This window comes from Ascaphus truei, chromosome 3 (assembly GCF_040206685.1).
Source record: "Ascaphus truei isolate aAscTru1 chromosome 3, aAscTru1.hap1, whole genome shotgun sequence".
Taxonomy (NCBI): Eukaryota; Metazoa; Chordata; class Amphibia; order Anura; family Ascaphidae; genus Ascaphus; species Ascaphus truei.
Window position 1 is genome coordinate 28,980,598 of NC_134485.1, and position 17,218 is coordinate 28,997,815.

The 17,218-nt window shown below is 44.2% G+C and overlaps 1 protein-coding gene across 3 annotated transcripts in view; it reads right to left on the reverse strand.

The window, feature by feature from the left end:
- Positions 1-691: 691 nt before the first annotated feature.
- HUNK (hormonally up-regulated Neu-associated kinase) overlaps positions 692-17,218 on the reverse strand; it is an 83,576-nt gene continuing 67,049 nt past the window's right edge. The window contains exons 6-11 of one of the 3 annotated variants that reach the window (XM_075593896.1): positions 16,028-16,155; positions 14,448-14,583; positions 7,003-7,171; positions 6,738-6,818; positions 5,127-5,295; positions 692-4,086 (exon numbers count right to left, since the gene is read on the reverse strand). In XM_075593896.1, coding sequence (XP_075450011.1) covers positions 3,413-4,086; positions 5,127-5,295; positions 6,738-6,818; positions 7,003-7,171; positions 14,448-14,583; positions 16,028-16,155 — 1,357 coding nt within the window. In that variant the 3' untranslated portion in view covers positions 692-3,412. Of the gene's footprint in view, positions 4,087-5,126; positions 5,296-6,737; positions 6,822-7,002; positions 7,172-14,447; positions 14,584-16,027; positions 16,156-17,218 lie in introns of all 3 variants that reach the window. The other 2 variants (XM_075593894.1, XM_075593897.1) reach the window with 2 other exon arrangements.

Sequence of the window (17,218 nt, forward strand, 5' to 3'; positions counted from 1 at the left end):
ATCTTCAGTAAATCTTTTACAACCTCCAACGATAAAAAGTTGGTTAATATATATATATATATATATATATATATATATATATATATATATATATATATATATATATATATATATATATATATATATATATATATATATATATAATACTGAGTTAAGTTATGGTGAGTAAAAAAAGTGACAAAAACCCTCCACAGGGAACCATGTTAAAAATGGTTATTGAGGCAAAAAGTGACACTGTGTGCTCATTTGCATGTCATTTCCCAGAATCCCTTGCTGCAGTGGAAGTGCTGTATGCTGGGTGATAATGGGGAAAGGCGGGGTTGCAGACCTGCCTAAGACATGCAGATGAGCATACAGCTATATTTGCATATATATATATATATATATATATATATATATATATATATATATATATATATATATATATATATATATATATATATATATATATATATATATATATATATATATATATATATAGTGGTTGACAAATCACCAAAAAATCTACTCGCCACACAAAAAAATCTACTCGCCACCTAGTACCAAACGTGTGCTGCTTGGGCCAATATTTACTCGCCCGGGAGTTAAATCCACTCGCCCGGGGCGAGCAAATGTATAGGTTTGTCGAACACTGTATATATATATATATATATATATATATATATATATATATATATACACACACAGTGTTCGACAAACCTATACATTTGCTCGCCCCGGCCGAGTGGATTTAACCCCCGGGCGAGTAAATATTGGCCCAAGCAGCACACATTTGGTACTAGGTGGCGAGTAGATTTTTTTGTGTGGCGAGTAGATTTTTTGGTGATTTGTCAACCACTGTATATATATATATATATATATCACATATTTCTGCCTAAATTACAGACAACTTCTACAACATTCTTTGGTTCAGACAGAGAATTAGGATTCATCAGTAAACAAAAACAGTGTCGCTTACAGTTCTATCCTAGTAGAGATACAATCCCCTGCTTTCTAGTTACGCACAAAGAATTTTTACATAGTGTGTCAATAGTAAATTCCAAGTAAAACATAGCCCAGCTGCATTTCCTGAACCCCTTTCACTGGCAGAGTTGTGCAACAATCCACATGCTCTAAGAAACCCTAAGTTTATTTTGAAACATACCATTTGTTTAAGGAGTGGTTGAAACCTATCCCAGCTTCAAATTGCAAAGCCAGTATAACCAACCTCACACTGAGGAGACCCAAAAGGGCGTAACAGCTGTCTGCGAGTAGGTTGACTGGCTATGCACTGTGTAAATGTGGCAAGCATAAGCTTGTAGGGGTCCGTGTCAACATGGATTTGAACCAAAAGGCACACTGTGTGCTCATGTCATTTCCCAGAATCCCTGGCTGCAGTGGAAGCACTGTATGCTAGGAATGGTGAAAAGCAGGGTTGCAGACCTGTCTGAGACATGTGACTGATCACAAGTGGTATTTCCATTTCTTAGAATGCAATTTTAGACTTTATTTAAAAAAAAAAATTTTTTAGAGCCGTTTCTGCGATTTTTACCAACTAGGTTGGGAAAGGATTCACTGACCAAGTTACGAACGCCTCTGCTGTCAGAGGGCCCTGCAGCGCAGCGCAGAGAACCAACCAATGGAAAGGCAAAGAAGGCAGAGTACTAAACTCATATAAAGTGTTGTAAATTCGGCTTAAGTTGAATGTCAGGACCAAACCAGGGCCATTCAATACACTGCTGCTGCGTGGGGGTCTGTGTCTCGTCTTGCATTCAACAGCAGATAAAGTCAGACAAATGGATACTCCTTTTATGTGCATGTAAATGGCAAGGTATTAGAGTTCAGCTCAAACCTATAGCTGCAACCCCATCACATAACAGGACGAGAACACAACCCTAAACCGTAAAATCATGGTGATATTAATAGAACTGAGACATCAGCGTTTGTTTCATTTATCATTTCAAATGGATTACTTTAAAGCCTTATCTTCTTACCTAAATTGCTGCGACAATGCAGTGGTTGGAAAATAAAGTCACGTCTGCTGATCGGGACTGTGTATACAGTTACAATTTTAAAAGGACACTACAAATGTCAACAACTTTGTGTGAATTTTCTAATAACTCCACCCTCATTACAACAACTTTTAAAAATCACTTTAAACTTGTTGTCCTTCATTACATACTGTATAATGCCCCTAACTAGCCTGCTATTAAACAGTTATTTTGCGGCTTGTACATTACAGTTAATGCATGGGACAGACTTAATATATATTTTTGACATCTCTTCAAATAGGAATACCAAAGGCTGTCACGGGGTTTTATACTTCAGCTTTTTTTGCAGCTCCAACATGTTGGTAAGAAGGACCAAATCTAAGGAAAACAGAAAAAAAGACTATACACTAAACCAGGGGTGCGCAAACTGGGGGGGGGGCGGGTGCGGGTGATTTTTGTAGGGGGGCACGGTGGTTGCTCTACCCCACGAATGCCGAGGGATTGCGCGAGGCCTCTGCAACCTATTTCTTACCGAGATTCAGACAGCTGCCGATGCGTCGCCGTGGCGACAAATGACGCCACGGGGTCACGTGACGTCACATGAGCCGCGCCGTCATTTTACGCAGAGAATGGAGGCGAGGGGGGCGCGAGCACAGCTGCAAAGAAAGTTTGCGCACCCCTGCACTAAACAATATCCTGTTATACTGTCATATCCCCTCCCTAACACACCAGCATATCATCTGAACCAGAACACTTGGCCCAAAAATTATGATATATTCAGTATGTAGTTTTCATTAGTCTTGTTGTCACATCGCTGGTTAACAACCTCCCCCGCCCCCCCAGAAAAAGAATGAAATATTATTGTTGTTCAACTGTCATGTGCAATGAGAGCTCCTATGAGATTTACAAGCCAGAAGTGCTTATGTCCATGTAGTTCCCACGACTCTCACTTAGCTCTAGTTCTCTCACATTTCCATAGAGCTGCCTTTGTCATGAGCCAAGAGCCTGCAGGCCAGTGCACGAAGTGTGAAATCAAGAGCTGGAGAAATGCATGGTCCAAATACCCCAATCTGGAGCTTGATGAGCCCAAGCTCGTAGGGTTCTTGTTCTTTCAATTCATTTCACATACATCTTTGCATTTCCAAACATGTTTACAGAAAGTCAAAATTTGTATCCGAGTTGCACTTGGAAAATATAACATGTCAATTTGTAACTGCCTAAAACGTCAGATGGGGCACTTGCAGTTTAAGGGCAGTTATGAAGGATGACATATCATGTACCATTGGCTATGTAACAAAAATCACTGGGTTCGACTGGTTTCCAAACTGTGGCGTTACAAAAATCACATTTACAAATAATATAAACAATTTCCCCCTTTCTAACACGATTTAGCCCTCGAAATACACGACTGTTTGAAAACATTGTCTGTCGATAACGCCCAGTTAACAAAACCCACTAATCTCGCTCGAGTTAAAGCCAGCATAGCCTGGGCTCATTTGGTGCAATGCGGGCATTCGAGCTTCGAGGGGCTTTTCGGTTTTGGGTGATACCACTTGATTTCTTTTCCGAAGCATTTGTCCAATTCCCATCATGGGGAACCTACCCCTGCTCCTTACACAGTTGGGGCTTCCCAAATTGCTGGAAAAGTTATTGTTACCAGATGGGGAATCAGGAGAAGCTGGAGACAGGGATTCAGAACCAGATGGGCTGCTTTTGTCTTCGTAAGTGAAAGAAGCCTGGGTGGAGAGAGCCAGACCCTTTACAGGGGTTGTGTTGTCAAACTGGAAGATTGGGGACAGAGTTCTTGCATTTGAATGCCTGGGAGAGAAAGACACGGGGGACCCCAGAACTCTGTACTGGTGGGAGGGGGACATTGATTCCATTTGGTCCTCCCTGTTGACCGATTCGAAGGAACGTACAACATTCGGATGAGTGTCCTTCATGCGGCTTACGGCATTCACAGCCTCTTGGGAGTGGGAATCTTGCCGTTTCATTATCTTTGGGGTCCTTGGATCTGGGCTCTGCATTTCCAGATACTCTAGAGAACAGGAAGCCACACATCCTGCCTTGGTTAGCCTGACCTCATGGAAAGGGCTTAAACATCCTCCAATTGATTCTGTAAATAAAGAATAAATGCATATACTGTCAAAAATTGGGACAAAAAGTTATTGCCCCTAATTACATTTTAAAAAACACATTTTATTTTTTCAGTAGCTTTTTTGCAAGAATTTTAATGTTTTCCATAATTATTCTTTAGTTTATTTTTTTATGCAACAGTACTCTCAAAATAGCAGACATGTCTTTGACCAAAGACAAAATGAAATAAGACCAATGTGAATAAATGCTCCTTATTTCAAATTAGACTTCGAAGAATGGAAAAAACCCCAAAAAGAAACGTAAAGAGAGCCTCAGGTTTTTCACTGTTCAATATTTTCACTTAGTTTTTTTTTTTTTTAATACTGATTTTTTTAATAGTGTAAAAAAACGTAAAACTTCTCATCATTCTGAAATACTTATTGCAACAATATTTCTATAACAATATAGTTTTGGTTCCAATACAGTGGCAGACAATGGGCGTCTGTACTTCCATGTCATATAAATGTCATGAAGATGGATAGGTTACATCCAGGGGAGACGAAACAACCTTAGGAGGAGCAATAAAATCTCCTTTGTGCAGCTTGCATAGTCTTTCTCATTTTAAACCCATTCAATAGGAGCCCACTGGCCACATTATCACTTGTTTCTGCCTCCGATGGGTCAACATTGGTAGCGAGCTGTAGTCTTCGCTACAATAGGGCCACAGACATTTTGTCTCCTCTATGATACCGTGGCCTAGGTTATGGGTGTTATGCAAAATCATCACATAAAGTCAACTCTGCAGCCTTGTAACCCTTATTAAACACCTATCTGAATTAGCACCTGGAAATGTCCTAGTGCAGGGGTGGCCGACTCTGGTCTTCAAAGGCCACCAACAGGTCAGGTTTTAAGGATATCCCTGCGTCGGCACAGGAGGCTCAATCAGTGACTCAGTCTTCGACTGCACCACCTGTGCTGAAGCAGGGATATCCTTAAAACCTGACCTGTTGGTGGCCCTTAAGGACTGGCGTTGGCCAGTGTGGTCGTAGTGAGTTACCTGCCGCTGGTTTGAACACTTACCTCGCTCAGGCTTTGAGGGTTTCCTTTCTTTGAGAGGAACTTTAGGGTTGTGAACCTGGGTCGCCAGGCACGAGGTCTGTTTGTGAGAGGGTGACAATTTGTCCGGCTTTTTCTGCATTGCGCGCTGGTGAAGATCCCCTCTTTTTTCTGCATCTTTAGGTCTTCTTTCCTGCATGTAAAACGATCAGAGAATGAGCAAACACCATTGCCAATAAACATGCGATGTTCGCTATTGGACACAGTTCCTGAGCAGCAGGAAAGGACGAGTTTAATGTTACAGAAAAACCTTTTGCTGCACGTTAGTAGAAGGGAAAAACAAGGCTCAAGAAACTCCAAATAGCGATCCTTAAAATGATCTGGATGTTTCTTCTGCCACATTTCATTATTTCACACGAGATTCCTCGCTTTAATGGAAATATAAATGTTTTTATCTTTGCCAAGGGTGTCGACACCTTTGGTCCATGCTGAACCGCCACTGGGCAAAAACAAACCATTGCAATACTCCAGGGGAGGCCAACTCCAGTCCTCAAGGGCCACCAACAGGTTAGGTTTTAACGATATCCCTGCTTCAGCATAGGTGCTCAGTCAATGGCTGAGCCACCTATGCTGAAGCAGGGATACCCCCAATACCTGACCTGTTGGTGGCCCTTGAGGACTGGCGTTGGCCACTCCTGCATTAGTCTAACCTGCAACCTTGTAAGATGCTCCACTTACACCGTATCTATGCTTCATATTTACCAACAACTTGTTCCACCCAATTTACTGGTGTTTAAGGTTTCAGGTGTTCTAGCATTAATATTATTTTTTGGGCTGCAGAGACAGACGTTGATTTACAGCTGGGGGCGGAGGATAAGCTTCCTTTTGCCATATGGATCCGGCACATCCTCCACTTTCGTTATGGTAGAAAGTGGAGATCTCTGTGCTTCCTGTCCCTTTTACAATGAACAGGAAGCGACTCCCTTGACCACCGCTGACAAATTATTCATCCGTCTAACCCCAGACACTTTTCATCACTTGGCTATTCTATTACATCCTGAGGAAGCAGATGTACCGATTAACTATATTTTGTCTAAAGTTGGTACTTTATTACTAATCATTATTTACAATGAGCAGCAACACTGAAAATCTACACTTCTAAACTTTTTTATTTGCTCTATTCCAGGTTTTTATTGCCCTTAATAAATATAGGAGCAAGATGTTTTCGCTGCGGCTCTGCAGATGTGTTTTATTAAGAAAAAACACCAGAGTTAAATTCTGCTTCACTCGGGATCCCTGAACATCCCCCTACACCAGGAGTGGCCAACTCCAGTCCTCAAGGGCCACCAACAGGTGAGGTTTTCAGGATACCCCTGCTTCAGCACAGGCGGCTCAATCAATCAGTCAACGACTGAGCCACCTGTGCAGAACCAGCGATATCCTGAAAATCTGCTGGTGGCCCTTGAGAACTGGAGTTGGCCGCTCCTGCCTTACACACTTACTAACTGCACGACTCCAGTTTCTTCTTAATCTGTTATATTCAAGACAGGACAGACATGTATGTGTCCGCATATTTCATTTACCCAAACCACGCTTTCAGGCGGAAATAAACGTTCCGATGATCAGGACCCTCACCTCATAGGAGTTCTTGTTCATCTTGTATTTTTCGATTTGATGGAACTGGTTCTTGTGGCAAATGTTGTCATTAATGTCGGGCTTCTGGCAGTAAATGAAACAGATATAAATGAAACATAACATATACTTTATGGACCAAAAGCAAATAACAAATGGGTCCCCCTGTGTCTTGGTAACCACTGCTGTTCCCAACCTACCCCATCTCTAACGATTTCCCTTGTTCCGCTGCCCTCCCCTAAAAAGCAGGATATGGCGGTGAACTCACTCGCATGGTTATTAAATAGCGCTCCAGCTTTCGGTTTAACAGGAAGTAGACCGCAAGCGTGTGGCAAGCCCTGTTGGAGAGTATAACATTGATGACGTCGCTGTGTTTGAAACCGAGCTTCTCAGACATGTGGAGGACCACACTTTGGCTAAGATCTTCTAGGTGAATCCTAAACAAGAAAAACGAACAACAAAAAAAAAGTATGAAGGACACAAATAGATAACATCGCGAAGCAGCTTATCAGGATCAGGGCTGACCTTCTAAGACAGGGGTCTCCAAACTCAGTCCTCAAGAGCCGCCAACAGGTCGGGTTTTATGGATATCCCTGTTCAAACACAGGTGGCTCAGTCAAAAACTTAGCCACTGATTACCTGTGCTGAAACAGGGGTATCCATAAAAGCCAGCCTGTTGGTGGCCCTTGAGGACCGAGTTTGGAGACCCCTGTACTAGGAAGTAAAAGAAAATAAATCTGAGCAGTGTTCCAGAACGTGGAACAAAGATAAATAATATATTCTTTAAAGTTTTATGAAAGTGTGAATTTTCCACCAGGACTGCAGCAGTTGTAATCCTGCAGCAGCTGAGTTCTCTTGGCTCTTGTGTAACATGACAACGTCACAATTGTACACAAAGATTATTTTTGTTTGGTCCATGCAATCTATACTTGAAATATGAATGTGTCAAATGTTCCAAATCCCATAAAACTTGTGGGATAACCCAGCCCTGTTTCCCATCTGAAAACAATCAAAGTGTATTCCCCTCGGTAAAACGTGGTTTCCAGCTGCTCCAACCCAAATTTATAAGGGCCTCATGCAAAGAAAGAAAGAAAAAAGGCAAAGGATACACGTCAGTTATGCCATTTGTACCAATTATATGCAACTGTATTATACCACAATATACTTTCTAAATAATTAGGCATTAAAGGAGTGTAAAAAGATATACTGAAATGACAATTAACTGGAAGCCCGCAGCAATATAGCATGCTCATACTATTTTAATCATGTCTGATAATTGAATGGAAGTTTTCAAATGTGGGTCTGAACATATGACAGAACCAAGAACCTAACACATGCTCCTATCTCTTATATACTCATTAGGAGCTCCTTACTGTATATGGAGACAGACACTGGGGACGCAGCACTGCAGGAGCAGGCAGCGGCCCATCTTTAAAGTGGACCAATTTTAAGTAGAGTTTAACAGGGAATGATAGAGGGCTCATCTTGTAAGATCCTAACAGATCTCATCTTTCTTTCCATAGGTATGCACTGGGTGACTTGCTGCTGTCTCTGCTATTAACACCTGCTGTGCTGATCTGAATTGTAAATCCAACAGCTAGCATAGGTATGAGAACTGTATGATTACAAATAAAAAATTTCTCCTGTGCCTCTTGTGTGTTAATTGAGCAGTGTCTTGGCAGAACTTAAGTGGGATCAGGTAACTTCTTAGGCCTACTGTATATATTAAGGCTAAGGTCCCGCTGAAGGCTGCCGCACACACGGCTGGCATTCTGGCAGCACGTGCACAGCTGAAAACTGCGATCTGTGGTCTGTTAGCAGCTATCGGAGGCGCGGGCGAAGCCTAAACAGGGCAGGTGGGTACGGCCAGGACGGGGGCAAACCACAAGATGCAAGGTTGGAGCACAAAAGAACTATTACTACACATATATTATTTCCCTCCCATTGGTTTGAACTTGCTAGGCTGCCATTGGCCTACAGTTGCTGCACTCCCACTGGCTCAGGCAATCTCCCCTCTTGATTGGCTCACAGCACAACATGTGATCACATCACTGCACGGGAACACAATCTTGTTGTATCCCCTGCTGGCTGACGCGCCACAGCGCCTTGTGAGCCTAAACAGAAGGAGACACCGAGGCAACAGAGGATAATGACTGGTGTGCGGCGCGTACGCCGCCACGTGCGCTTCCGTCACCCCCGGGGGACCTGGCCTTAGAGACACATTCAGGAAGCAGCATTGTAGGAACAGGCAGCGATCCATCTTTAAAGTGGAGTTTAATATTGAGTTCAAAAGAAGTGAAATAAGAAGTGGACAACTTTACAACTACTGGCCCTGGATTCTGGGACTTAACGGCGCTGGAAAAGAGGACATTTTCTATCACAGACTCAAGACACAGCGCCTTCACTCTGCAGAACCACCATTCATATATGGCTTTTCTGATAGTTTGCATATTGCTCTTATGCCAACTCCATTTTTAGTGCCCACCACTCTGGCTACTCAACACTGAACTTCCAACACTGCCATGCCTCCTCTGCTACTTATATTCGCTCAAACCACAGTTCTCTTTCAACAAGCCTTATGTCGTTAACTCCATTCATATTTCCCCATCTCCGCTTTCTTCTCCACTTCTCGGTTCACATGAACTGCTTTCCTATCTGTGCCCTTGGACTATCTCGTGCTGTAAAACACACCCCTACAAATCCTCCTCACACACCCACTTTCTTTCCTCGCTTCTGGGGACATCTCTCCCAATCCTGGTCCCAGTCTTATTTCTACATGCGCTCGTCCTTACCTCTCACATGCAACCTCACCTCTTTGTGGAGTAAACCCCTCTAACCTCATACCCATCCCCCACCACCCTCCCTCCTCTCTCCCCTATTCCCTTTGGAATGCACGCTCACTCTCCAACAAGTTCCTCTCTATGCACGACTTCTTTTTTTCTCACGCTCTGCTCATCTTTGAGTGACCCAAGACTCAGTTATAGCAGTCTGACTCTGAACTGGAAGCAGCCCTCTCTTAGGCTGCGTCCATAGACACCGCAGCCGTGCAAGGCTGAGGGAAAGCGGGTTCTTACCCTGGCCTTAGTACACGTGCCGTCCAGGGGCGTCTATGAGGGGGCCAGGGACGCTACGTAGCTGGTTCACCCTCATTGGTCGAACCGCTCACGTGACCGCCCAATCGCGCGAGAAATCAGTTTTGACCAATTTCACGTGCATTGCGCGCCCCCTCCCACACGCTGTATAGACGCGATCACTGCCTTTAAGCAGTCTGATTGCCCAGCGTGCGGACGTGCGGTCTCCCCTGTATAGACGCAGCCTTATGGTGGCCTTTCTTTCTGCCTTTCTTTCTCCCACACTCCTCGCCCTGATGTCAGAGGTGGAGGTGTGCGGCTTCTCCTCTCCTCAATCTGCCGTTAACGAACCCTTCCTATTCCTCCCTCTCTTTCCTTTCCTTCTTTTGAGGCGCACACTGTCCAGATTTTGTCTCCACTACCTTTCCACGAGGAGGTTATCTATTGCCCACCTACCTCTACTCATCACCCTTCTTAATTCTCTCCTCAAAGTGAGAGAGAGACTGGAGAGCCAGGATTCAGACTCACCTGTTCTTCTCCTTGGGGACTTCAACTGCCATATTGATACTGCCTCTCTCCCTTGGGCTTCCCGCTTTCTCTCCCTAACATCTTCTTTTGGCCTTCAACAGTGGACTGCAGCCAGCACTTTTGCTCTCTCACTTCTACACTACCTCCTTTCCTCTCTCTGACCATCTTATCTCGTTTTCGCTCATCTCTCCCTTTCACCCTTTGTTTGTGCAACTTGTTTTCCATTAACCTCCCAGCTCTCGACTCCACTTGGCGCTCCACCCTCAGCTCTGCTACACTCTGACAACATGTTCAGGAACTACAACTCTGCCTTATCCTCCTCTCTTGATCTACATGCCTCTCTTTTCCTCTCCTGCTCTCGCCGTTCTAATCTCAGACCCTGGCTAAAACTGCCAAACACGTATGCTCCACTCCTGTATTCGCTCCTCGGGAGGAAATCACATACTCCCGCAGACTTCCTTCACTACAAATGTATCCTATCCTGTTTCAATTCTGCCCTCTCACAGGCTAAACAAACCTACTTTTCAATCACTAATCAACACACACAAGTCTAGCCCATGCAAACTCTTCTCTGTCTTTGACTCTATACTCGGACCACTGTCTGTTACTGGTGTTTCTTCCTCTATTTCACCGCGGGACTTTGCTGACTAGTTCAAGATGAAGGCTGCGTCCATTGTATGGCAGACCGCGCGGACGACTGCCTTAAGGCAATGTTCATGTCTATGCGGCGTGCGGAAGCGGGAGGGGGCATGTGTTGCGCAAGAAATCAGTTGAAACTGGTTTCTTGGCGCGACAGGCCGGTCACGTGAGCGGTTCGCCCAATGAGGGCGAACCAGCTCCTTGACGTCACTGGAACGCCCCTAGACACGCCACGGACGGCGCGCTTACCATGGCCAGTGAAAGCACCCGCTTTCCCTAAGCCTCCGCACGGTTGAAATTACCATGGACGCAGCCTATAGTGGATTCTATTCGACAAGTCATCCCCTCTGTATCCTCCTCACATGCTACACCTCTTCCTAACTCACCTCCTGCCTTCTTCGACTCCACCTCTCACCGACGAGTACATTTCACTACTGATCTCCTCTTCTTCCTCTACCACCTGCCCTCTTAACCCCATTCCGTCCCATCTCCTCAAACCTCTTGTTCCTTCTCTAATCCCTACACACATATTTACTACTCTTCCCTCTACTCTGTTACCTTTCCTGTCTCCTTTAATCACGCAACAGTTATACCCTTACTAAAAAACAGTAAGCTTGGCCCTACCTGTCTCTCTAATTCCCTGTCTCCCTAAAATCCTTAAATGCATTGTGTTATCTCGCTTGCTCCACTTTCTCACCATCTACTCTCTCCTAGACCCTCTACGATGTGGTTTTTGCACTGCTCACTCCACCGAAACAGTCCTCACCAAAATAACTAATGACCTCCATACTGCAAAAGACAACGGTCATTACACTTTGCTCATATTATTCAACCTCTCTGCAGCCTTTGATACTGTGGATCACCCTCTTCTACTTCACATTCTCCATACTCTAGGTATCTGTAACAGAGCTCTATCCTGCATTTCCATTCATGTCTTCCATTGTACTTTCAAAGTCATTTGCCAACACCTCCTCCTCCTCCATTTCTCTGTGGGCATACCCCAGGGCTCTGTCCTGGAACCTCATCTTTTCTCTCTACACACTCTCTATAGATGACCATATCACATCTCTAGGGTTCAAGTATCACCTCTATGCTGATGACACACATTTAGATTTCTATCCCTGACCTTACCGCTACTGTACAGACCAAAGTCTTCGAATGTTTTCCTGCTATATCATCCTGAATGGTCTTCCGCGACTCAAACCTAACATGTCAAAGACAGAGCTCCTCGTACTTCCAAAGCCTGGTCCAACTGCCCCCTTCTACATTACTGTTGGCAGTACCATCATACACACAGTATCACAAGCACGCTGCCTAGGGATCACACTTTACTCCTCCCACACTCACAATGTAGCTAAAATCTGTTGTTTTTACCTCCGTAACATTGCAAAGATAAGCCCTTTACTCTGTCCGTCTACGGCTAAAACTCTAATGCAGGCCCTTATTTTCTCCCTTCTCGACAATTGTAACCTTCTACTGTCCGGCCTTCCTGCCTCTCACCTGTCTCCCCTACAATCTATCCTAAACGCTGCTACTAGAATCATTCTACTTTCTCCTAAATCTGTCTCTCCTGCTGCAATCCCTCTCCTGGTTTCCTATTAAATCCTGTATCACTTACAAAATTTCCTCCTCAATTTTAAGGCTAAACATTCTTGTCCCTCCTTACAGGTCAGCCCTAATTTCTATGCACCTACCGACTCTTGCGTTCTGCGCAAGGATGTCTTCTGTGTACCCCTTTTGTATCTATCTAAAGCCCTCTGCCGCCTAAAACTTCTCACACTCACTGCCCCCGCACCTCTGGAATGTCCTTCCCCTCAATATCCGGCCGGCGCCCTCTCACTCCACCTTTAAGACTAAAAACACACCTCTTTAATGAAGCATATGGGTAGCTCCGCTGGCTGATACTAAACATCTCTCATGCACTAACCTTGACCCCTCGCAGACGCACGTACCATAACACCCTCCTACTGTCTATGCAAGGTCTCCCTAATTACCACTTAGATTGTAAGCTCTTCAGGACAGGGACCCCTTCTCCTATTGTTACTTTTATATCTAAAGTGCTTATTCCCAGTATGTGTTATATTATGTTATGTGTATTACTGTTGTGAAGCGCTATGAACATAAATGACGCTATATAAATAAAAATACACATACATACATACAGCTCAATCCGTTTATAACGCGATGCAAACGTGGCTCCCAATTTTCGTATTTATGAATACTTTACAACACGATTATTGGTATCTTAAATACTTTATTGTACAATGCGTACAATTGTACATTATTTCTAACGCGATCCGCTTATAACGCGATGTGATTCTTTGGACCCCAAGCACAGCGTTATAAGGGGGTTGAGCTGTACATACAAGTACAGGATGCAGCAAAAATGCTGGAGCTGAAGTGGTCAGCAGAAAACCAAACTCCAATTACTTGTGAGGGAGAGACTCAGAATTTGCTGAGAAAAGTTTAATTTTCCTACTTTCTGCCTGAACTACTAAATGATTTAACAATGACCCATGTGACCAAGTAAAACAAGAAATGGAAGGTAAATGCAATTTGAACAGATGCCCCTCTAACCCCCATACAAATAATGTATTTTGACGGACTCATTGCATAAGAGGTCTGTCAGAGAAAGGAGTTGGGCGTTATCCTGCCAAGCCTAAAATACTCATACTATCTTTCCTCAGTATATGTAATTAACCCGAAGACCTGCCTGTTTAATGCTAAACAAACTCACACACTGCCCCAAAGTCCAAAAATCCTACAGCTGAAGAAGAACCTTCAAATATGCTAGTTGGCCAACAGTAAATACAAATATCACTTGTGAGCACATTCACATCTCAGACAGCTCTGCAACCCTGCCTTTCCCCATTATCTCTTAGCTTCCACTGCAGCTAGGGATTCTGGGAAATGACAATCAAATGAGTACAAAGAGCCACCTTTTGCTTGAAATCCATTTCAACACGGACCCCTAGAAGCTTATGCCGCATTACCTTAATAGCTTATTCAAGGTCTAGTTAGCGAAGAATGTTTTTTTTCTTTCCAATGTCTGTTTTTTGGGCTAGGTCAGACAATTGGTTTGCTTGACTGAGCGAAAAATATTCGCTATCCTTAAAATATTGTTCTGAACAGCAGCGCAGATATTACAAAATACATGGTCACAGCCGAGCTCCAGCCTGCCCAAAACGTAAAATCTATGATCAACGTTGGGGCGCAGGGGTGGCCAACTCCAGTTCTCAAGAGCTACCAACAGGTCAGGCTTTCAAGATATCCGTTTCAGCACTGGTGGCTCAAATCAGTGGCTCAGTCAAAGACTGCACCATCTGTGCTGAAGCAAGGATATCCTGAAAGCCTGACCTGTTGGGGGGGAGGTCTTGAGGACTGGAGAGACAGCTGGTACCTGATGAAATGTCATAATACATTCCAGTGTGCATAAATGCTGTCTAATTTAGACGTTGGTTATTCATTGATTTACCTGTTTGGGTATGTGACAGTGTGGAGTCCTTTCCCATGGTAATTATCATTAAGCCAGCGATTTGCTAGGGCTTGCTTTGTGCTGGGCCTTTTTAAGGGGTCCGGTTCCAGCAAAGAACGGAGAAAATTTATGGCAGCTGAAAAAAATAAAAATAAAAAACGTGAGAAAAGTGAGAAACTTTTGCAAATAATCAACTTCGCTGCATGAGACAACTGAAAGATGTCAACATAGAGCTAAACCATGCATACATGAGACCAAGGAGCGGCTCAGCGAGTAAACCGACTGAAAACAATGGCACTGTGGCAGGGGAGCCTGCTTCAAATCCCGGTGTCAGCTCCTTGTGACCGAGAGCAGTCACTCCCTGTGTCTCAGGCACCAAAAGCATCGATTGTAAGCTCTACGGGGCAGGGACTGTGTCTGCAAAAATCCTATATACAATGCTGCGTACAGGCATACCCCGGTTTAAGGACACTCACTTTAAGTACTCACGAGTAAGGACATATCGCCCAATAGGCAAACAGCAGCTCACGCATGCGCCTGTCAGCACGTCCTGAACAGCAATACCAGCTCCCTACATGTACCGAAGCTGTGCGCAAGCGGGGAGACTATAGAGCCTGTTACACATGCATTATTTACATCAGTTATACTCGTATATGACGATTGCCATACAGTACATGCATCGATAAGTGGGAAAAAGGCAGTGCTTCACTTTAAGTACATTTTCACTTTACATACATGCTCCGGTCCCATTGCGTACGTTAATGCGGGGTATGCCTGTACTGCACACTATACTATAAAGCGCTTTGAGTCCCATTGGGAGAAAAGCACTATATGAAATAAAAATGACTATGCACAAAGCTTTTTTTATTTTCAATTTTCCAGCCATCTGAAAACTACAGTGTAAAGCATTGTGGCCTCAAAGGATTCTGGGTATGCTTGTGCAAATGAAGCATTCATGTTTTACTCAACATGTTACCATAACATATTAATCAATTAGAATTAGAACAATGATTGCCAATCTGTGAATATGATTACCCTGCAACAACATTTCTCGTTTTTATTGACACGAGTTTTCAAAATGTTTTTTTTTTTAATGTTTTTTGTATTTCCATCCATCAGGATGTCTGAAAACGCAACGAAACAGCCGACTAACACGGCATTACAATTTCTCATCACGTGTAAAATGGTTGCAATGAAAGTTGGGGTAATCATGTTTTATACAGAAAACAACCTACATACAGTACACAGCACAGTCCCTGGGGATGTCCGTCAAAAAAGAGTCTCGCCATTTCTATAGGGCAGCATTTAATCCTCTCCCCATAGAGCTGTGCTGCGAGCGAACAATATCCCCGTATAAAAAAACCCCTCACTGCAGGCATTTCACCGCAAACAGAGTGTGCAGCAGCTTCATTTCCCGCAAACACACTTTGCAGAGAAATAATGAAATAAAAAAAAAAAGTACTCTTGAAATTGGTTTGTGAAGTATACAAGCTCTCCAGTCATTCAGACGCATGTAGTTACATGCGATTCTTCTAGCTGGTAGCATCTGAATTGCCTCAGGGAGGTGTGGTGCTACTTACCCGGAGAGATGTGGGTGGGTAGCGGATTCATGTCTTTGTCTACCATCTTCTGGTACAAAGCTCTCAGGCTGAATGGCTCCACAGTGAATGGCAGCGTGCCAGTCAGCATGGCATACATATTAACACCGCTTGAAAAAGAAAAAAAAAAAAAAAAGAGCAAAATATACAGTTAGGACGCTGGCGGAAAACAGGGTCTCGGCATTCTGCACCATTCACAACAAATATGGATTGTTCCTCCCCCTTAAGCAGTTGTTTTGAAGTGGTGAATCTGGTATGAAAGCAGTCACGTCGCCTGACATGCAGAGAAAGCCGGAGTACTGCAGGGCACGGTGATGGAAATGTGCGGAAGGGACATCACGTGCAGGGGAGCCGAGGACTTGTACTCTGGATTACGTTATGCTTTATGACTATGCAATACCGGGCAGGCTCTCCACTTAAAAAGACACCCTGAATAAAGCAGTGTATTTTGTTTGAGAACGGATTTCATTTACTTGGACCACTCTACTCCGGTCCTCAAGAAATCCAAACAGGTCAGGTTTTCAGGATATCAAAGGCGGAGCCATCTGTGCTGAAGCAGGGATATCCTGAAAAACCTGACCTGTTCGAGGGGGAGGGGTGGGGGTCTTGAAGATTGGAGTTGAGCCCCCCTGACAGACTATGGTTCTCAACATAAACCCACGATAGCACCCAGAGAATGTGTTACAGCAGGGCCCAGCTTCTCGGTGCTCCGCTTTTCGGCGATCAGCCGATTCGGCGGCACCGAGAAGGGGGCCGCCAGGTTGGATCGTAAGTCTCGCATACGCAGAACGGGCGGTTGCGCCTGGCGCGCATGCGCAGACCGCAGTTTGTGCGCACAGACCATAGGTCGCGCATGCGCAAAACGGAAAATCGCCGGATCCGTTTTCCGCCGATTTTCACTATACAACGGGCCCCTGGAACGGAACCCGCCGTATACCCGGGGCTTTGCTGCTGTATTCAGAAAACACCGCAATATACTCTCGACATATTCAGCACTTTGTTTTAATCTCTGTAAAACTGTTTTTAAAAAAGCATGGAAATTAAAGTGAGAACGTTGGTCAGCGATACGCCGGCTTTCCCTAACCTTTGATACGGGTTTAGCGCCGAGATCCCACATTAACGGACATTAGCATATATGGGAGTTAACGCGCTGACCCATATCAGAGATTTAGG